Here is a 19,951-nt window from a genome sequence, read left to right on the forward strand (position 1 = left end):
CTGTGGCCTGTGGCTATATTTACACTATATAGTGTAATAATAGCCTCAATAACGTTGCCAGATAAGGAATTCTGCCCTCATTTGAGAAAAGTTTAAAGCTGTTGAAAACAAAAACTTGTATTTTGGAAATTTTTTTTATTCCTGGGCAAAGATCAAAACCCTGACGTTATTCCTAACTCTAACCCTTACCTTAACCCTTCCTAACTTTAATCCTAACTCTGGCAACACCTAATTGTAACCATGACAACAAGTGTGTAAAAATAGCCACTTTGAAATAATTTACTAAAAGTTATATATAGTCATTCCCCTAACCACAAATTTTTTTTTGAAACACGAAATGTTTTTCATCACCCACTCTTTAATTCTGAAGATATATTTTTTTGGTGGTAATCCACTTCTAGCTACTTGCGTCTACCTTACAAAACAATTTATTTCAGGCGAAAATTTCATCAACTTCGGAAATACGGAAGAAGATCGTGATATAGGAGAAGGATTTTCGTGGAAGGGGAAAAATCCCTAATGCGTAAATGCGCAGTTGGGGAAATTCGTGGATACAACAAATCTTTCAATTGCATGTTTATTTTGGAATAAATTTGCTTCCACTTGATATGGTTAGCTCCTGCATGTACCTACTGATTATTTTCACAAAGTTTCATCCAAAAAAAAAAAAAAACGTGGCGTAAAATGGATCCCGAAAACAATGTTGGTCTGTAGGAAAATATGTATAAATTACCACGTATCCGCAATTTTCCTGATTCTTATTTATTTAGTGAAAAAATATCATCCAAATATTTTAAAGACTTGAGAACACAATAGCAGTGATGACATTAGCCTGCTCATCAATTGATTGATTGAATCTTTATCCTCGGACTTGGAAAGCTTTTTGCAGAGCTTAATCCTGGCAGTTTCGCATACTTGTAGAGGCTTTGAATCACTGATGCAGGCCCGGTCGCCGAGATTGACAGAGTGAAGTTTCCGATTGTTGAAGTCTTGTTGCCAGGGAATTATTCCATCCATTAGATGCCGCTGAATGGACACATTCCTTAACGTGCGTTGCTCAAGCGCACACCCCGAGAGTCGAACCAGCGCCGATTGATCTTGAAGCTTCTTCATTCCAGAAGTCACACGCTAACCAACTGAGCTAACAGGGCGGTCGCCATTACACAACGCAACAGTGGAAAAAAGAAATCTATTAAAGAAATTAAAATCAACAACACAGCATAAGAAACACGAAAACAACACGGAGGAGTTAAAATGATTTGACAAAGTCTTCAAATATTTTGACTCGCTCTGCGTGACGAGTGCGGGCGAGACGTACTATGGCATTATAATTAGTACATTGCCATTTGTTGCCTTTAATAGAGGGAGCATGGCTGCAACAGATATTATGTCACATGCTGGAAAAATGGAGATGTCCGGATTTAAATGATCCGGGACATTTATCAAAATTCCCGGGTTAGTTGCCACGTTCTTAACGCAGCAGTGGACCTCGAGCATTAGCGTCGGCAATAAAAATAGGGTTAGGGTTAGACATTCCTTCCAGTCGTTATGCCACAGCCATAGATTTGCTCCTTAGTCAACACCCTGATGGAGCTCTGCGAAAGAGGCGTGTGAATGGGTATCAAAGTACGAAAACGGCAAAACGTGGACGCTTCGTTGCGAACGGTGAAGAGAGTGTAAATTTACAGCTAAGCGATGAGCCTTTTGATGTGTCCGATTCCAGTGATGACGCGACAACCAGCATCTGATGATTCCGATTCTGACAACTAGTTCTATCAAACAGACTTTGTGTTGCTCGCAGTATCCCAATTGTGCCGAAATTATGTTAGTGCACTGCATACGTAAATCGAGGCAATCTTCTCGCGGGGAGCTATTCATTTGTTACCGGTACCTGGTTGAGCAATTAACGTTATTGGATGATAATTCAACGTCGAATTAATGTAAAACAAACATAAGTTTCTTATTGAGCATTGTTGTTATGTAATATAACCTGCCGGGAAAATGAAATCGATTTGTACTGACTCGAATGTTGAATCAACCCAAAATTAACTTAAATTTTTACCCGTGAGTTATTCAACGTGAAGTAACGTAACAGCGTGCGTATCGCGTTGCTCGCTTTATCGCTACTTTTTGGTATTATTACATCACAACAAATCAAACAGTGTGGTCATGATAGACTACTCTAGTACCGTAGGCTATATTTTTCACTTCTCGTTTTACATGTTTTGGTACAATTTTTTTCGTTATGAACGTTCACAGCAATGGGTCTGCTACTATTCGGCGAGTCCGATTCGGCGAGTCCGATTCGACTAGTCCGATTCGGCGAGTTCCCTATTCGGCGAGAGCCTTTTTCGGCGAGTGCCCTATTCGGCGAGTTTTTGAAATTTTTGAAAGGAAATTATCGGGTACTGTAGCCTAATTATAATTGCCGTTTTTACATCGTTTTAACGTCGCTAAACGTTGAAATCGTGCAGAAAGGAATAAAAATAAAATGTTTGAACTATTAAATTAAAATTCGTCATGTCAGTTCAGTTGTTTTTATTTTTGACCATCATATGAAAAACAGTACACGTCAACATAGCAAAGGTGTAGAAAAAGGTAGAAGCGACAAAACGCGAACGTTAAAACGTGCTTGTGACCGAAGTAAGTTATTGAGTTGAAAGAAACATACGCGCCGACTTCCGGGGGGCGGCGCCCCCCGTAAATTTATGGTTGAGGGGCAACAAAAATGGTGATGACAAGTGGTGTTTCAAAGATAAAGCACTTCGCGAAAGAGATTTAGATAATTTAAACGGACTTAAAGAATGCCGAAAGAAAAGCCTACGTTGCTCTTGCCCGCAAAACAGCAGCTGATCGCATGGCTATCTCATACGGTATGGAAATTTCAAAGTAGATGGTAGACTGTAGAGTAACTTACGCTGCTGGAATAGTCACGTAACTATTCACTGCAATATTAAGTAAACCAGCTAAATTAGACGAGCTATTTTCAACGAAGTCTTCCCGCTGTGAGACAATTATGATTCAACAGAACGCATTGTTTTCTTCGCAATGTGTGAGAATTAAATCGAAAACCGATAAAAAAAAGGTGTTTAATGGTCTTGGTCGCAGATATTGCCTGCATTAACGACGTCTCTTACCGCTATTATCACCTAGCCAACCTGACATCATTGTTTTATGCGGCCGCTAAGGTTTGACATCGACTTCAACGATCATGGAATGTTACGTAATAATAAGAACGATTATATCCTACACGGAAAAATAAAAAAATGATCTCCTCGTTCTGTTTTGTCTCGTGAGCTTTGCATATTGCTCAACAAGTGCATAAAGTTTAGAATTGACAAGAAATCATTGAATTTGAAAATTAAGTTTGAATCACTGCAAATAAACGTATTCAAAACTTTTACTTAGGCCGACGCGATTTCACACTCCGTCATCTACGTCAACAATGATTTTTAGTGCGTTCATTTTGAAAATTGCCGAGCTGGAGACAACAGCTTGTCCTGTGTTAGTTGAACCATGGCCACCTAAAGATACGGCCTGATTTGTCACATTTTGCAGAAATTTCCAGGTTTTTCTAACTTTGGGCGAACGTTTAAATAACCTTTTCTAAAAATTAGATTTTTACGCTTTCTTTACTGCTTTCCCCAGATGACACAATAGGTTCTAATAGCCTCACATGTTGAAAAACAAAGAAAATTTAATTTTGTAGAATTTAGTCAGACTGTTAATTTTCAATAACAGTCTGATTTTGCGATTTTCAACTTACTTTTTCTCATTTGCTGTTGCTTCCCCAAGGCAACAAAAAAGTTTTTTGTCATTAGGAAACCGCAAAAAGTAAAAACATCTCAAAAAATGTCAGTTAAGCACTAGCAGTAGCTGTAATCAAAATCTGCAAAATGTGACAAATCAGGCCGCATCTCCAGGTGGCCATGGTTGAACTTGTCTTTTTGAGGTGAAAATCACTTGCGAACATCTCGACCTTTACTCGAGTATAGCCTACTGTATTCAATAAAAGACTATAAAGACTTTCGATAAAAAACAGAAGAGAAAACACTTCGCCGTTGTCAACGCTTTGAAAGTAAGTAAACTAATTAGCGAAACTAGGTTAATAAAACTGATACCGGGTTTTCACTCTGCTTGAGATCATGATTTTTTGCGTTTTATTTCGATAACTTCGCTGTCTTGATCGTTGTTATTCACTCGCACGAAAAAGAAATGAATCGGCTTGTTTTCCAACAGTTCCAATTATGAGCTAACAATATCAAAATTTTTAGGACTGGGCGTACTGCATGCGTAAAACTAATCCTTTCAAGCAGCGCTTCTAATAAATTCGGTTTGCGACCTATTTGTTAATATAAACAAGACACTAAGCTTAATCAAAGACTATTTTAATTGAGTAAAATAGCGTTATGGTTATGACGTCATCACCTTTCTCGCCCCCCAAAGTTTTTTGAAAAGTCGGCGCCTATCGAAAAAAATTTGGCACGGTCGCAACACCTTCAGAAAAATTTAAGATATGAAGGGAAAATAAAACAAAGAAAATGTTACGAAAAAAAAATCATGTTTATGTCTATAAGTTAGTACTTTTGAATAGTTAAAATGATTAGTTTGGATCAACAAATGTGTGGCCTACAGCTTGGATTGAAAGGAAATTATCGGGTACCGTAGCCTAGTTATCCCGACCAGCAAAAATTTGTTCCAAGAACCCAGTTAGCCTAGCAGTTCATTTTTACATTGTAGTAACAGAATAAAAAGGCTAACCAAATGTGTGGCCTATCGTGTTAACGTCGCTAAACGTTGAAATCGTGTAGAAAAGGGAGCTTTTGCTGACTAGGATACTTTGAAACTGAGAAACATTCACAGAAGCCTTTCGATTTGTTCCAAGAACCCAGTTAGCCTAACAGTTCATTTTTACATTGTAGTAACAGAATGAAAAGGCTAACCAAATGTGTGGCCTACAGCTTGGATTGAAAGGAAATTATCGGGTACCGTAGACCAGTTATCCCGACCAGCAAAAATTGCCGTTTTTACATCGTTTTAACGTCGCTAAATGTTGAAATCGTGTAGAAAAGAGAACTTTGCTTACTAGGATACGTTGAAGCTGAGAAACATTCACAGAAGCCCTTCGAATTGTTCCAAGAACCCATTTAGCATAACATTTCATTTGTACATTAATTCAACGTCTGAATACATTATCTTAAAAATGCAACGTATCGTAGGGCTTCTGTGAATGTTGTTCAGTTTCAACGTATCCTAGTCAGCAAAGTTCTCTTTACTACACGATTTAAACGTTTAGCGACGTTAAAACGATAGGCCACACATTTGGTTAGCCTTTTCATTCTGTTACTACAATGTAAAAATGAACTGCTAGGCTAACTGGGTTCTTGGAACAAATTTTTGCTGGTCGGGATAACTAGGCTACGGTACCCGATAATTTCCTTTCAATCTAAGCTGTAGGTCACACATTTGTTGATCCAAACTAATCATTTTAACTATTCAAAAGTACTAACTTATAGACATAAACATGATTTTTTTTTGTAACATTTTCTTTGTTTTATTTTCTCTTCATATCTTAAATTTTTCTGAAGGTGTTGCGACCGTGCCAAATTTCTTTCAACTCAATAACTTACTTCAGTCACAAGCACGTTTTAACGTTCGCGTTTTGTCGCTTCTACCTTTTTCTACACCTTTGCTATGTTGACGTGTATTGTTTTTGATATGATGGTCAAAAATAAAAATAACTGAACTGACATGACGAATTTTAATTTAATAATTCAACCATTTTATTTTTATTCCTTTCTGCACGATTTCAACGTTTTGCGACGTTAAAACGATGTAAAAACGGCAATTGTAATTAGGCTACGGTACGGTACCCGATAATTTCCTTTTAAAAATTTCAAAAACTCGCCGAATAGGGCACTCGCCGAAAAAGGCTCTCGCCGAATAGGGAACTCGCCGAATCGGACTAGTCGAATCGGACTCGCCGAATCGGACTCGCCGAAACGGGCCATTCCGCACAGCAATTGCCGAGGCAATTTCAACTTTTGCCGTTTGACCTTGGCAACGTTTTTGTAGGGGTTTGCAGTTACGAGTTAGGGCTGTAATAGTTAAAATATCGAACGAAATTGGAATAAATATCGATATTGAAAAGATATCGTATCGAAAATTCGATATACAGTATCGCCCAACACTAATTTCCACGTGCTTGGGAGGTTCTTGCCTTGGAAGACGATCAAGGATGGAAGAGCTTCACCGGCAGCACTGCAAGAAGCTAACACTGTTGTGTCAGCACGACCTGGACCGGAGGAGTCCTTGGCATATCCACAGCCTATATTAATATACTTGCATATTTCAAACATGTACTATGTTTCTGACAAATAAACCATTGATTGATTGACATTTGTAAATTTGTCTCCGGCTCTGAACACCCCCACACTAGCCTGTATAATGAACATGTTTAAATAAGTTTCTACATTCTCTAATGCACATATCTGAATTATATCAAATATAGTTATTACTATCTGAAGCCTTTACAAATTGTTTCACCTAACGGATCATCAGAAGGTCTTATTCAAATAGAATCTTTATCCTAACTCTTCATTACACTTCCTTACCTTTTCAATGACCCGATCAAAACGGATATATATAATAAAAGCATGGCCGCTCTTGCGCATTGGTAAAATCGCTCGAATGCGTGATATTTACTATCGCCATCTAGTGGTTGCTGTTTTGAACTTTTATTTACCACATGGCGCTAGAGTATTATTTTTCGATTTTATTGATGTTTCAATGGCAATTCTAGGTTCACCAGAAGAGATTTAACAGCAAAGTTAGTGCAGACGGTCAGAAAGTTTTCAATTTTATTAGGGACAGGGTTTTGGGACTAAGTCAAACATTTGCTGAAATCTGAAAAGCGGTTTTGGTCTAATTTTTAGTGCAGAAATAGGGATAGCAATCTTCTTGCCTGTGCCATTTCAGTTTTTGAGTTTGAACAAATATTAGCCTGTTTATTTTGAAATTCGTGTTTCGGGTTATTTTACCAAAAATTCGTGGTTAGGGGAATCACCATAATGAAACGGTTTGACATAAAATCTGAGCTTTCTTGATGAAACATTGTTTGTAGTTGCAGAGTTATTTGTCTTAAAATAGGAGAGTTCTGTGCTTCAAATTTGTCATAATGACTCTTCGATGTAATAGGAGATTGTTTTCAATTTTACAAACAGTTAATAAAACCACTACGATTTCGGCTGCAACATCCTTGTGGAAACTACAAACAGCATCCAGTGGTGTAACTCCTTTGAAATATTTTCAAACCTGTAGTTTTTTGAAGAAGCCTGAAGGTGTTGCAGATACTCTCGGTGATTCTGATACTCTCGGTGATTCTGTGGAAAGCTCTCCAACGTTTGGTTTGAATAAAGTGATATTCAGTGCTGATGTTGTGAAAACTCCCATCCCAATTATCAAGCATGAAAATATAATTGGCTACAGAATGTTGGTTGTAAATAAAATGCAACTTGGAAATCGTACCACTGATGCCAAGGAATTAAAAGTATTTGTTAACGTGGTTTGTTTCAATAAACACCTATATTCTATTTTTAAAGATGAAATCGAAAAATTTGATCATGTGTTGATAGAAGGTACTTTACATAACCATCACTATGAGGATGAGAGTTTGAGTAATTCTGACACTGATTTTGAAAATGAAGAAAAATCTCAAACGCAAATTTTAGTAAAGGGTATAAAAGTTTTTAGCCATGCGTAAATGTTGTAATCAGTGGAAGCAATACGATAGTGATATTTCACAATCTCAATGGATATTGGATTGTTTGTGCGTTTTCCGAACAATTTGAATAGTTAAGTGACAAATTATGCTTGAAATACTTTTTAGTAATACTGTATGAGTTGCACGTTTTTGTTGAAATTAATTATCAAGTAATCATTCTACAATACAATAGGCTACGACTGTATGTATAACCTGATATTGATTGAAGAAAGCATAGACAATGTTTGCAGTACTGTTTTTTGCTTCACACCCACTTTAAGTACTAGGGAAATCTGTTTAAATAATTCTTCCTTGAAGCCTTATTGAAAGCCTCCTGTCCTCTTGTCATTTTATCTCCAAGTCCTTCCCCTATGCTTACTTTAGTTACCTTGCTTTTTTTCCTTCTGCTTTCGTAACTTCATTATCTTCATCGCAAATCTTTGTAACTTTTGGATTAGTGGTAATGAGCAAAATGAACAATTTCGTCATATGATACATTATTATCACATGTGGAAAAATTCTGATTGATTGGATGGAAAATATGCCACTTTGTGTTCTAAAAGTGGCATCCAAATCTTCATTGTTGACACATCGATGCAGCATTGTTACACAATTTAGATATATACAATAATACATGTTTGAAAAATGAAATGTTGCTACTGTGAAACGTATCATAAATGATTTCAACACTAACTGCCTTTATTGATACTTTTTGCTATAACCATTGAAATGTTTAGTCTAAAATCATATATACAATTATACATTTGGCTTTTTAAATTGTCTTACAGATCACACAACTACTAAATCTGTAGAAATTGCCTTTTCTGAGACATTTTTATATGAAAACCGTTGTGAAAATATGTCTACAGTTTATGAACAGTAAATATTTGCCAACCAGTATTTATTTCTTTTGGTTGTATTTTTAATTGTTAGCTTTAAATTTGACTTATTCATTGTAAACATTGTGGTGTCTTAATAGAATCGTATATATACTTCAGCTACAGACACCAGCCGAACTAACTTGGAAACAAGCACAAGTTTTAATGTGAAGTTTTTGGTTGCATCGTAATCGTAATGTTGGTGACTAGATGCTCTATATCTGCTTTATATCATTTACTCTTTGCAGTTTGCAACCTAATCTTGAAGGACACCTTTCTCTTTATGTTTCATCGTTACTGATGCAATTTTCATGGTTATGGAGTTGTAGATTACTTTTGTGATCAGAGAAACAAAAAAAAGTGCTGCAGCAATGGTAGAATTTGACATATATAAGGCTACATGACTTTCTAAAAAAATGGTTTTCATGTTATTTGTATTTTTAGAATGTAAGTTACCTTGTGCATTAAGGGATTCTTTCCTTCCAGTCGTGATTGCTGATATGAGCGGTTTTGAACCAGTGTCATGATTAGACATTTTCATAGATTGTCACAAATCATTGCTCATCGATTTGTTCATACTCCTTCACAATGTCTTGGTTGTCGACGTTTATCGACAGGTAAAACAGTTATTTCATTAAAGCAGTTTGTTGTTGTTTATAGGAATGGTTCTTCCACTGAAACGAAACTGTCAATGAAGAAATTTAATTCAAGGCAAAATCAAGACATGATTTTTCATCAAAACGAAAGAAAATGCCATATTAGAAGTTTTAACATGTTTTTGAAAATGTACACAAATTGTATTTATTTTGTTTCTTTGTATTATTTTTGGTGTAAAAATTAATTTTTAATTTTCGTTTAAGAAGATTACTAAACATATACATATTTGATACATACCAAATCGGGGTTGTCGATATTTTACCCAACCCAAAAAAACCCGGGTGGTTTTTTTTTTAAAAACCCATAAAAAACCCAAAAGATCATATTTGTTCAATTTTTATCAGAAAATTAAAAAAATGAACCAAAGTACTTAAATTTAACTTCAAATTAGGACTTAAGGATATGATTGTGAAGGAAATTTCCAACAATAAATTGAAAATACAGTGGATATTTCTGTACACAAAAACCAAGTAATGCCACTTTGTACTACACTAAAACTCATTTATGCAAGAAGGCCTCATAGTTAAACAGCCCTAGTGCATTATTTGATTGAGTTATACCAGCATGTATATTGTATATACTGTGAGTGAGAGGCACTTCATTGGTAAAAAGTAGTATTTGAGGTGAAATAAGCACGAATGTACCTTTTTTGCATCTTTTTTAAATAAAACCCAAAAAACCGGGTTTTTTTTAAAAAAAACATGCGGGTTGGGCTTTTTTAAAAAACCCGGGTTTTTCTCAATTCTGTACCAAACCCTGTATATAGTTATCTGCATAATCTTGAAACAAGAGATCACTGGAATGTTGGCTTATATTTGCATCAATGATGCAATTATTTTGACCGAACTCTGTGTGCTGTAAGCACAATTTCTAACAAAGTAACAGGGGACCGAAATATATACAGTCATTTTAAAGCTTTGTCCCTGTTTATAGCCGCTCACTGCACGGTAAGTCATGACACCGATGAAATTGTTCAAGTTGAAAAACAATCGTGCTTTGTTTTTGTGTTTTTAGGTGTGGCATTCAAACGACGTTTGCATGAAGACCGATATGAATTAAAAGATCGAAAAAACGATGATTGGGAAAAAGGTTCAGATGGGCCTCAGTAAGACTCAATGTTTGAACTTTCGTTATTATGTCGGTACTTTGAACGTACCGCATTAACCTATACACTTAACCTATACACCTATTTATTGTGTCAACCGCGCGCAGCACAACAAGTAATAGGTTTGGCTAGGTGGGAAATCACATAAAACCACCCAAAAAAAATTTTGAGCAAAAAATATTAATGTTTAGGGGTCCCTCCGCCTCCCCGAAAATGTCCAAGCCCCATTTTTCCTTAAAATTGCATAACTTCTAAACCGCTTGAGGTAGAAACTTCGTTTTTGGCTCTAAAGACTCGGAAGTCACATGTTCCATTGTTCCTATCTGCTCTAAGAGAAATGTGTTCTTTAAAGTGTTGAGAAAAATAGTTATGAGCCAAAAAATGATTTTTATGGCATTTCAGACTTTGAAAAATCATAGTAACTGCCTAATCATGCATATTTTAAAAACAAATGTTTAGTTGCAGAGTAAATTGTGTTGAAAGGTGTTGTGTATACTATAAGTAAACAAAGTAACTGTAGGAAAATATCAAAATAAATGTGAATATTCTAAATTATCCCAAATTGGGGTCATTGTACCGAAAAACATCTTTAGCTCAAGAACGCATTTAAGTTAAAATACAAACAAATTCAGGTGTATGTTTATGAAATGCATGTGTCAGCTCAGTAACAAAATGAAAAGAACAACGTTAACTAGCAACATAAAGTAGCCTAATCCAATTTAGTTCCCAAACTGAGAAAGGAACCTGCTAAAGAATATTGAATGAACACAAACAAACACTGAAGAAATCGTAATGAACACTGTAAACAGTTAAAACTGCTAGCGAACACTGAATGCAACAAATTCACATCACAACTGTTATACCTTCAAGAAAATATAAAGATACACTGTATCTAGAAATCAAGTAAGCTACATCATGCAAAGTCATGAAGAGAAATAGGCAGTTAGTTACCAGACTCAGCAGGAATATACGATTTTAACGGTTGAGTATATTTCACACGAGCATAGCGAGGCGCAAGCTCGATAGATACACTATCCTGTGAATCAGACGAATGGCTTACAATGAATTCATGTCTACAGTCATGGACGTGACATAAGATCTTATGGAGTCGTCAATTTGCTTCATCATGCTGCTTGCCATTGCATCGTCACTGTCTTTGTCGTTGCGTGCCATTCCAACAATCCACTAATTTTGATTGCAGATGTTCGAAAAATATGTGCTACATCTGTAGACACCAAGAAGCTTGCATGGAGCCATTGGCTGCATTCTTTGATGCAACAAGTCAGTGCTCGCCATGCTTAACACAATAACACATGGTGAGAAAAGAGACTGGCTATCATTCAAAAACAATCAAATGCCTAATGAACGGTTAATCGGGAATGTAACGCAATGCCTTCAGAACAGAAAAGTTAAAGACAGTGACGATGCAATGCCAAGCAGCATGATGAAGCAAATTGATGACTCCATAAGATCTTATGTCACGTCCATGACTGTAGACCTGAATTCATTGTGAGCCATTTGTTTACTTATAGTATACACAACACCTTTCAACACAATTTACTCTGCAACTAAACATTTGTTTTTAAAATATGCATGATTAGGCAGTTACTATAATTTTTCAAAGTCTCGAATGCCCTGAAAATCATTTTTTGGCTCATAACTATTTTTCTCAACACTTTAAAGAACACATTCCTCTTAGAGCAGATAGGAACATCGAACATGTGACTTCTGAGTCTTTAAAGCCAAAAACGAAGTTTCTAGCTCAAGCGGTTTAGAAGTTATGCAATTTTAAGGAAAAATGGGGCTCGGACATTTTCGGGGAGGCGGAGGGACCCCTAAACATTGATATTTTTTTTGGGTGGTTTTATGTGATTTCCCACCTAGCCAAACTTATTACTTGTATTTTTTTAAATTGACCTCAAAACGCAACGGCCTAATGGATATTGTGTTAAAACGTCGAAGCATGAATTTCGTGTATTCATCATATTATGCTTAAACGTAAAGTCTGAATATAAAACAAAATTAATGTATATGGTTAAAATACAGCAGTAAAGTGCAAATATCTGTCAAACAATGCCGTCAGCTACGACCATAGGCGTCGAAATAGGGTGGGCAGGGTGGGCGACGCCCACCCTGCCGTGAAACGAGGGTGGGCAAAATATGTTTCGCCCACCCTGTTTTCATGCCACTTATGAAGTATTCGTTACAACTATTTTCGTTTTTCTTAAACGCTGGACTATCCAATCAACTGCAGCGCAACTTCTTGTTTTACGCTATGTCTCTCGCTAGGTATCCGACAGAACAAAGCAATTCCGTAACAACGCTGCGTGGAAAAACGGCGGTACGCACTGCATTGTTGTTGCTACGGCAACTGCCACAGTTGGCAATTCCTGGTGAGAGAAAGCCACGTTTGATCTTTTCTCCAAATTTGCGTCGGCAATTTGATCTTTTCTCCGAATGGTGTCACTTTCGTTACGTCACAATCAAACTTCAGTTCCCAGTCAGCGTAAGGGAATGTGAATATGACATCATAATGAACATGACAATAAAATAACCGACACAAACTAAAGACGTACTAAAAACAATCGCTTTTACAAATGCGGCAAATCCGAAGGCGCCACTTTAAAGATAACAGGTCACGAGTCACGCGCTTTTTAGGTCGCAAAGGAAAAAGAAGTTTGTTTAGTTTAGCAGCGCTCATAAGATCGCAAGATGCAAGAAAGAAAACATCCAACCTATTAAAGCTTAATTGCTGCAGCGACGCTAAACGCAGTCTTTGCGAGAAAGACTAACCACACTTTTCGAAATTAGCGTCGGCAATTGCCGAGGTGATTGTAAGGACAACAAGATTACAAGAAAAAACTAGTTTTCTTAGACTAGAATGTTGATTCAATCTTACTATTGCTGGATGTTTTATTTGGGTTACTTCCTACTTCGCCGGCGCTTAGACATGTGCCCAGCTGGGAGAATCTTTTATAAAAATATCACCCTATAATTCAGGCCTCGAAACTGAAGGCGGCCATCGCCGCGATTAACCTACAAAAACCGACATTTTGTCCGCCGGGTCTCGCCCTTCCGTCGGCCGCATTTGTCCGCCATGAAGTCCGAGAAAATTTTACACAAGCGGCCTTGTAAATTAAAGTAGTAGTACTTTGCCACTTATAATCACAAAGGACTAGAAAAGAGTTAAAGCACTCGATAAATCACAATACACCCTGTATATGCTTGAATTGTTAACCTTATTGAGTGATCAAGCAGCTGATGTCTCACGATAAGCTGGATGCAAGTGACACCACAATACACCTTATTAATGCGATAAATTCAGTCTTCGAAATTAGCGTCGGCAAATGGCGCATTAGCGTCGGCAATAAAAATGCCGAGGCCACACGAGCGCTTGTAACGTTAGGGTTAAACATTCCTCCCAGTCGTTATGGCACAGCATAGATTTGTTTCCTAGTCAACACCCTGATGGATCTTTATGAAAAAGAGGCCTGTGGAGTGGTATCAAAGCCCGAAAGCCGCAAAACGTGGACGCTTCATTGCGAACGGCAAAGATGGTATAGATTTACAGCCAAGCGATGAGCCTCTTGATGTGTCTGATTCCAGTGATGACGCGACAACCTCGTGCTCCGATACAGCATCTGATGATTCCGATTCTGACTGCTAGTTCTTTATCAAACAGACTTTGTGTTGTTCGCAGTATCCCAATTGTGCCGAAATTATGTTAGTGTATACGTAAATCGAGGCAATCTTCTCGCAGGGAGCTAGTAATTTGTTACCTGTACCTGGTTGAGCAATTGACGTTATTTTATGATAATTCAACGCTGCTAGATGTCGAATTAATGTAAAACAAACGTAACTTTCTTATTGAGCATTGTTGTTACGCAATATAACCGAGCGGAAAAATTAAATCGATTTGTGCTGACTCGAACGTTGAATCAACCCAAAATTAACTTACTTTTCCCCGTGAGTTATTTAACGTGAATTCCTGCAACAGCGTGCCACGTGCGTATCTTGTAGCTCGCTTTATCGCTACTTTTGGCATTATTACATCACAACAAATCAAACAGTGCGGTCGTGATAGACTACTCTAGTATATTTTTCGCTTCTGCCGAAGTAAAAATGTGCTAATTTCGAAGACTGTATGTTGATGCGTGTCGAAGTTCCGATGGCCGCCATGTGCTTGTGATTGGCCGCCGAACAGCTTGCTTCAGTCGGACACGTTTGGCCGCCGGAAAAAAAAAGTTGTATCAAGGCCTGCTATTTGTATTGATTTAACTCCAGTAGACGTCAAATTATTGTAAGCATCTACTCCTTGTTGCGCCTCGCTTTCCGCTATCTCGTCCAGCTGATATAGCATCTGATGATACCGATTCTGACTAGTTCATCAAACAAACTTTGGGTTGCTCGCAGTGTCCCAATTGTGCCGAAATTATGTTGGCTTATAAGCTTACGTAAATAGAGGCGATCTTCTCGCAGGGAGCTATTAATATGTTACCTGTACCTGGTTGAGTAATTAACGTTATTTTATGATAATTCAACATCGCTAGATGTCGAATTAATGTAAAACAAACGTAAATTTCTTATTGGGCATTGTTGTTACGCAATATAACCCGCCGGAAAAATTAAACCGATTTGTGCTGACTCGAACGTTGAATCAACCCAAAATTAACTTACTTTCCCCTCCCGGTGAGTTTTTTAACGTGAATTACCGTAACAGCGTGCGTATCGCGTTGCTCGCTTTATCACTACTTTTGGTATTATTACATCACAACAAATCAAAAATTAAAGGTTCTTCAAAAATAGGTTCTTCAAAAATTAAATCGATTTGTGTGGACTCGAACGTTGAATCAACCCAAAATTAACTTACTTTCCCCTCCCGGTGAGTTTTTTAACGTGAATTACCGTAACAGCGTGCGTATCGCGTTGCTCGCTTTATCACTACTTTTGGTATTATTACATCACAACAAATCAAACAATGCGTTCGTAATAGACTACTCTAGTATATTTTTCGCTTCTCGTTTTACATGTTTTAGTACAATCTTTTCCTAATAAATATTCACAGTAATTGCCGAGGCAATTTCAAATTTTGCCGTTTGGCCTCGGCAACGTTTTTGCCAAAGTAAAAATATGCTCATTTCGAAGACTGAACCATTGCGAATTTGCAAACATACACATTCAATGAAATCTGTTTGAAAACTCTCGCCCACCCAGAATTCCTCTCTTCTAAGAAAAAATCGACGCCTATGGCTACGACTAATTTGAACGGAGAAAAAAAGGTGATATCGTATTGGCGTTGTTAAGTTATGCAACTCTTTTTAAATGCGATTAAAATACATAAAACTAAAGTATGAAAATCTTTTTCAACCAGTATTTCTACTGTATGGCAGTGATTTTTAAACTATACTATAGATCGCGGCAGGATTGAATGTGTCCTGCGATATTTTTGATTGCTGGAGGCCCAACAGCAAGGCGAGATTAAATGTAGGCCTTGATACTCATTTCTGCGAGAAACAAATAGGACCACGGATAAAAAGGATTTGAGAAACGTTGCATTAAAGTTTCCAATGTAAAGAACTTTTTCTTATCTACTGCACAGCAGGATATAAATGATAGTCCTAAAGTAGCAAGTATGCCCTTTTTAAGCCTTGGTGCTTGAGGTAGGCTACTTAAGTTAACCGTGTGTGGCCAATCAGCTTAACTTGCCACACATTGAAGGGAGAATTACAAGCTCTGTCGACTCAATTTTCTTCAGCGTCGGAGATTTTGTTTTAGTTGCAGGAGTTAAATTTGAGGTTTGTGTGTAATGGGAAGCTTGCCGTGTGTGTTGTGTTGTGTACCCCTCGTCACAAGGCCTGCTACCATGCTCGTTGACTGCACACGCCAGTCAAAACTTTAATTGTATTTTCGTATTTTCAGGAATTCTATTGAAGAATACTTGTGGAAAAATAGAATCAAAGTTGCGAATGCTTTCATGATTGGTTGGTTGCTATTATGCGGTGGAATATACTGGAAAGTAACCACTGTAAGTACCGGCGCATGTTGCTGTTTTTGAAAAGAATTTTAGACCAACAAAAGCAGTTTAGAAGCTATGAGAAATTTAACTGCCATATAAAAAGGTTGTGTCGGTGGATACATACATTTAAAAAATATTATGAAAAATGCAGACCCGCAATAGGCCTACTGTCGGTTGCTTGGCCTATATAATTGGTAAAAGCGCTTCTGCCGTTCTCGAAAGGACGTCAGTTCGACACCAATCGAGAGCACATGACTGTCTCGACAAAGATAGCTCATCGTATGCTGAAAGCTTAAAGGTGATAATGAAAATTGGCTTTCTTGGTCCACTTTATTCAAATAGCCATTCAACCATCGGCAATTAGGTTTGACATACATTCAGGCCTACTCAGCTGCATGTAGCCCAATATGTGTAATAAATAACTGTTAAATTTGGCAGATAAACTGTCAACTCTGGTATATTGCAGATGCAGTACTAATAATGGTATAATGTGGAAGCCACTTCAATATGTAGAAATTCAGCCATTGTCACTGAAACCTCGAACCAATCAAAGCATTGTTATAATAGGCCACCATCCAATCGTGACCTTTCTAGCACTCAGCCAGGGAGTTAATTCTTGTTTTCAGCTTTATTTGGTAGTTACAAAAAAAAGAGTAGCCTAGTGGTACTGGTAGGGGTGGTAATCGAACCCATGTCATGGAAATGACTACTTTCTACCCCTAAGCACTTGATTTGCTTGGATCATCTTTTCGCTCTTTTTCACGTCACGGAAAACGTAGCTTATGATTAGTTCGAGGCAGGCCTGGATTAACCATTGTGCTAGGGTGTGCTAAAGCACAGGGGCCCCGCAGACAGAGGGCCCCACTTTTCCTAAAAATGAAATAAATAAAATAAAATAACAAATTTTTCCTGAAAATAATTTCCAAGAAAAAAAATTAAGAAAAGTGGGGCCCCTCTGTCTGAAAAAAGTAACACATTTATCAATATATCTTCCCCTTCACGTGAAATAAGGGAACGTTCAAATATTACGTAACGCTTTTTTTCCGAATTTTTGACCCCCCCCCTCCCCCATGTGACGCCAACGTAACGCTTTTTCACTACGAATTCAGCACAAAAAACTACCATTTCGTACTCGAAAGCGTTACGTAACGTTTTGCTTGAACCCCCTCCCCCCCGATGTGACGCTAACGTAACGCTTTGCATAACCCCCCCCCCCCCCCTTCCCCTCGAAGGCGTTACGTAATATTTGAACGTTCCCTAAAACTATGGTTCTTGTATTTTTTCTTTGGCAACAAAGACTTTGCAGCAAAGAAAGCCAGAAAAAAGTCGTTCGACTGAATTTCATGTTTGTTTTCTAAATCCTATTGGTAGTTCGGAATGGCCCGTTTCGGTGAGTCCGATCCCTTAACGGGGATTTTTTCAAATTTTTTTTTAAATTATCCGGTACCGTAGCCTAATTATCATTGCCGTTTTAGGGTTAGGGAACGTTCAAATATTACGTAACGCCTTCGAGGGGGAGGGGGGGTATGCAAAGCGTTACGTTAGCGTCACATCGGGGGGTTCAAGCAAAACGTTACGTAACGCTTTCGAGTACGGAATGGTAGTTTTTTGTGCTGAATTCGTAGTGAAAAAGCGTTACATGGGGGAGGGGGGATTGAAAAAAACGTTACGTTGGCGTTACATGGCGGAGGGGGGGTCAAAAATTCGGAAAAAAAGCGTTACGTAATATTTGAACGTTCCCTTAGGGGTTAGAGGTTAGGAACTCACCGAATCGGACCCACCGAATAGTAGCAGACCCTGGTAGTTAGTAGTGAATGCAAGAGCAGTTTAAAATAGAAATTCAGAATAACCTTTCATTGCAATTTGCAGTGTAGTGTGCAGTACTAACAGTGGTCCCTTGCTACAATGTTTTCCCTTGCACGGTTTCGTTGATTTAATGTGTGTGATTTTGCATCCATTATCATCATTAGTCGTTATCTCCGCCTGCGGCAGATTGCGCATCAACATGGCTTATTTGTTTCCAAGAGTGGCGATTTTGAGCCAACTCGCCCAGTGTCGTCAAGTGGAGTCCGGTCCATGATTGAATGTTGTCTTGCCATCGTTTTGGTTGTCTGCCACGTTTTCTTTTTCCTTCTACTTTGCCTTCTGTGCAAAGTTTGCTGATTCCGAATTGTGATCTTTTAGTGTGGCCGAACAGTTTTAAAACGTTTGATTTTATTATTGCTGCAATTGGATGTAGTTTTGTCATAGTTAAAAGATCTTCTATTTTTATGTGATCAAGTAACCTTTTGTTGGTCATGCTTCTCATGATGTGATTTTGGAAGGTAGTGAGTTTTTTCATTGTTGATGATGTCCAATTTACGCATTCTAGACCGTACAGCACGACTGGTAAAACGTAGGTGTTGAAAATTTTTGCTTTCAGTTTGATTGGGAGTCTATTGGATGTTAGAATCTTTTTGTTCTTTTCAAATGCTGCCCAGCCTAAGCCAATTCGGTGTTGCACTGCAGTCTTTCCATCGTTGGTTGCGGATAGTCGGTGGCCAAGATATATGAATTCTGGTACTTGTTCTATTTGTTTTCCATAGAGAGTGAGATTGAGTGTGTTGTTAGTTTTGTCGGTTGTCATACATTTGGTTTTGGACACATTTATTTGGAGGCCGAATTTAGCAGCATTTTTTGACAGAGCATCTAGGTATTCCTGCATTTTCAGTTTAGAATTATTCAAAATGGCCATATCGTCTGCGTAGCTTAAGTTGGATATTACATGACCGCCGATGGTGAATCCAGTTGTACACTTATTTTCTGTTTCTGAGATTATTGCAGCCGCTACGATGCAAAACAGGATAGCAGACAAGACATCTCCTTGCTTAACACCTTTTATAATATCAATTCGTCTGGTTGTTCCATTGCATCCATTATAACGTAGGCTAAACATTGTGGACTTAATTTGCACATGCTTATTTAATCATCGATCACGTGCTATTTCAAAGTTATCTAACTTACCTAAGCAAGGTTCGGTTTCCTCTGCAGGCGAAACCAGCTCACTTTCATTACGCTCCAAGTAAGCTGGTAAGGGCCCCCATAAAATTCATTAGCACAGGGGCCCCATTTGATCTTAATCCGGGCCTGGTTCGAGGTTTCAGTTACAATGGCTGAAATTTTTCTTGTTAAAGTGACTACCGTATAATGTGGGCAGCTAACTCCATACGGATACAAGACACGTTATATTATGAAGAAAGTAACACGTTTTAACAGTTGCAATTGTATAAATTCAACAGAACAAAGCCAATAACGTCGATGGAAGCCTAACCAATGATGCGGATTCTGCGAGGAGCACGTTCAGTGATCAGATTTCAAATGACCTTAAACCACCCAAAATATTTTAAATTATTATTTTACTTTTCTTTAATAAAATGTATTTCAGTGATAGCCATAAACCGTGGTATTTGTGCACTGAATTCGCAGATCGACAATATTGTGTTTTTACAACAAATACATAAAGCTATCTTCACAAATGTGAAGTTAGCCCTTTT

General features: G+C 37.8%; 1 protein-coding gene across 1 annotated transcript; it reads left to right on the forward strand.

The window, feature by feature from the left end:
* Positions 1–7,131: 7,131 nt before the first annotated feature.
* On the forward strand, positions 7,132–19,951 carry LOC145768748 (uncharacterized). The gene is made up of 4 exons (XM_082580332.1): positions 7,132–9,257; positions 10,312–10,402; positions 16,322–16,427; positions 19,697–19,951. Exons 1-4 carry the CDS (start codon positions 9,164–9,166, stop codon positions 19,802–19,804), a joined length of 399 nt encoding a protein of 132 aa, XP_082436458.1. The 5' UTR covers positions 7,132–9,163; the 3' UTR covers positions 19,805–19,951.

The sequence above is a fragment of the Aplidium turbinatum genome, chromosome 4 (genome assembly GCF_918807975.1).
Source record: "Aplidium turbinatum chromosome 4, kaAplTurb1.1, whole genome shotgun sequence".
Classification (NCBI taxonomy): domain Eukaryota; kingdom Metazoa; phylum Chordata; class Ascidiacea; order Aplousobranchia; family Polyclinidae; genus Aplidium; species Aplidium turbinatum.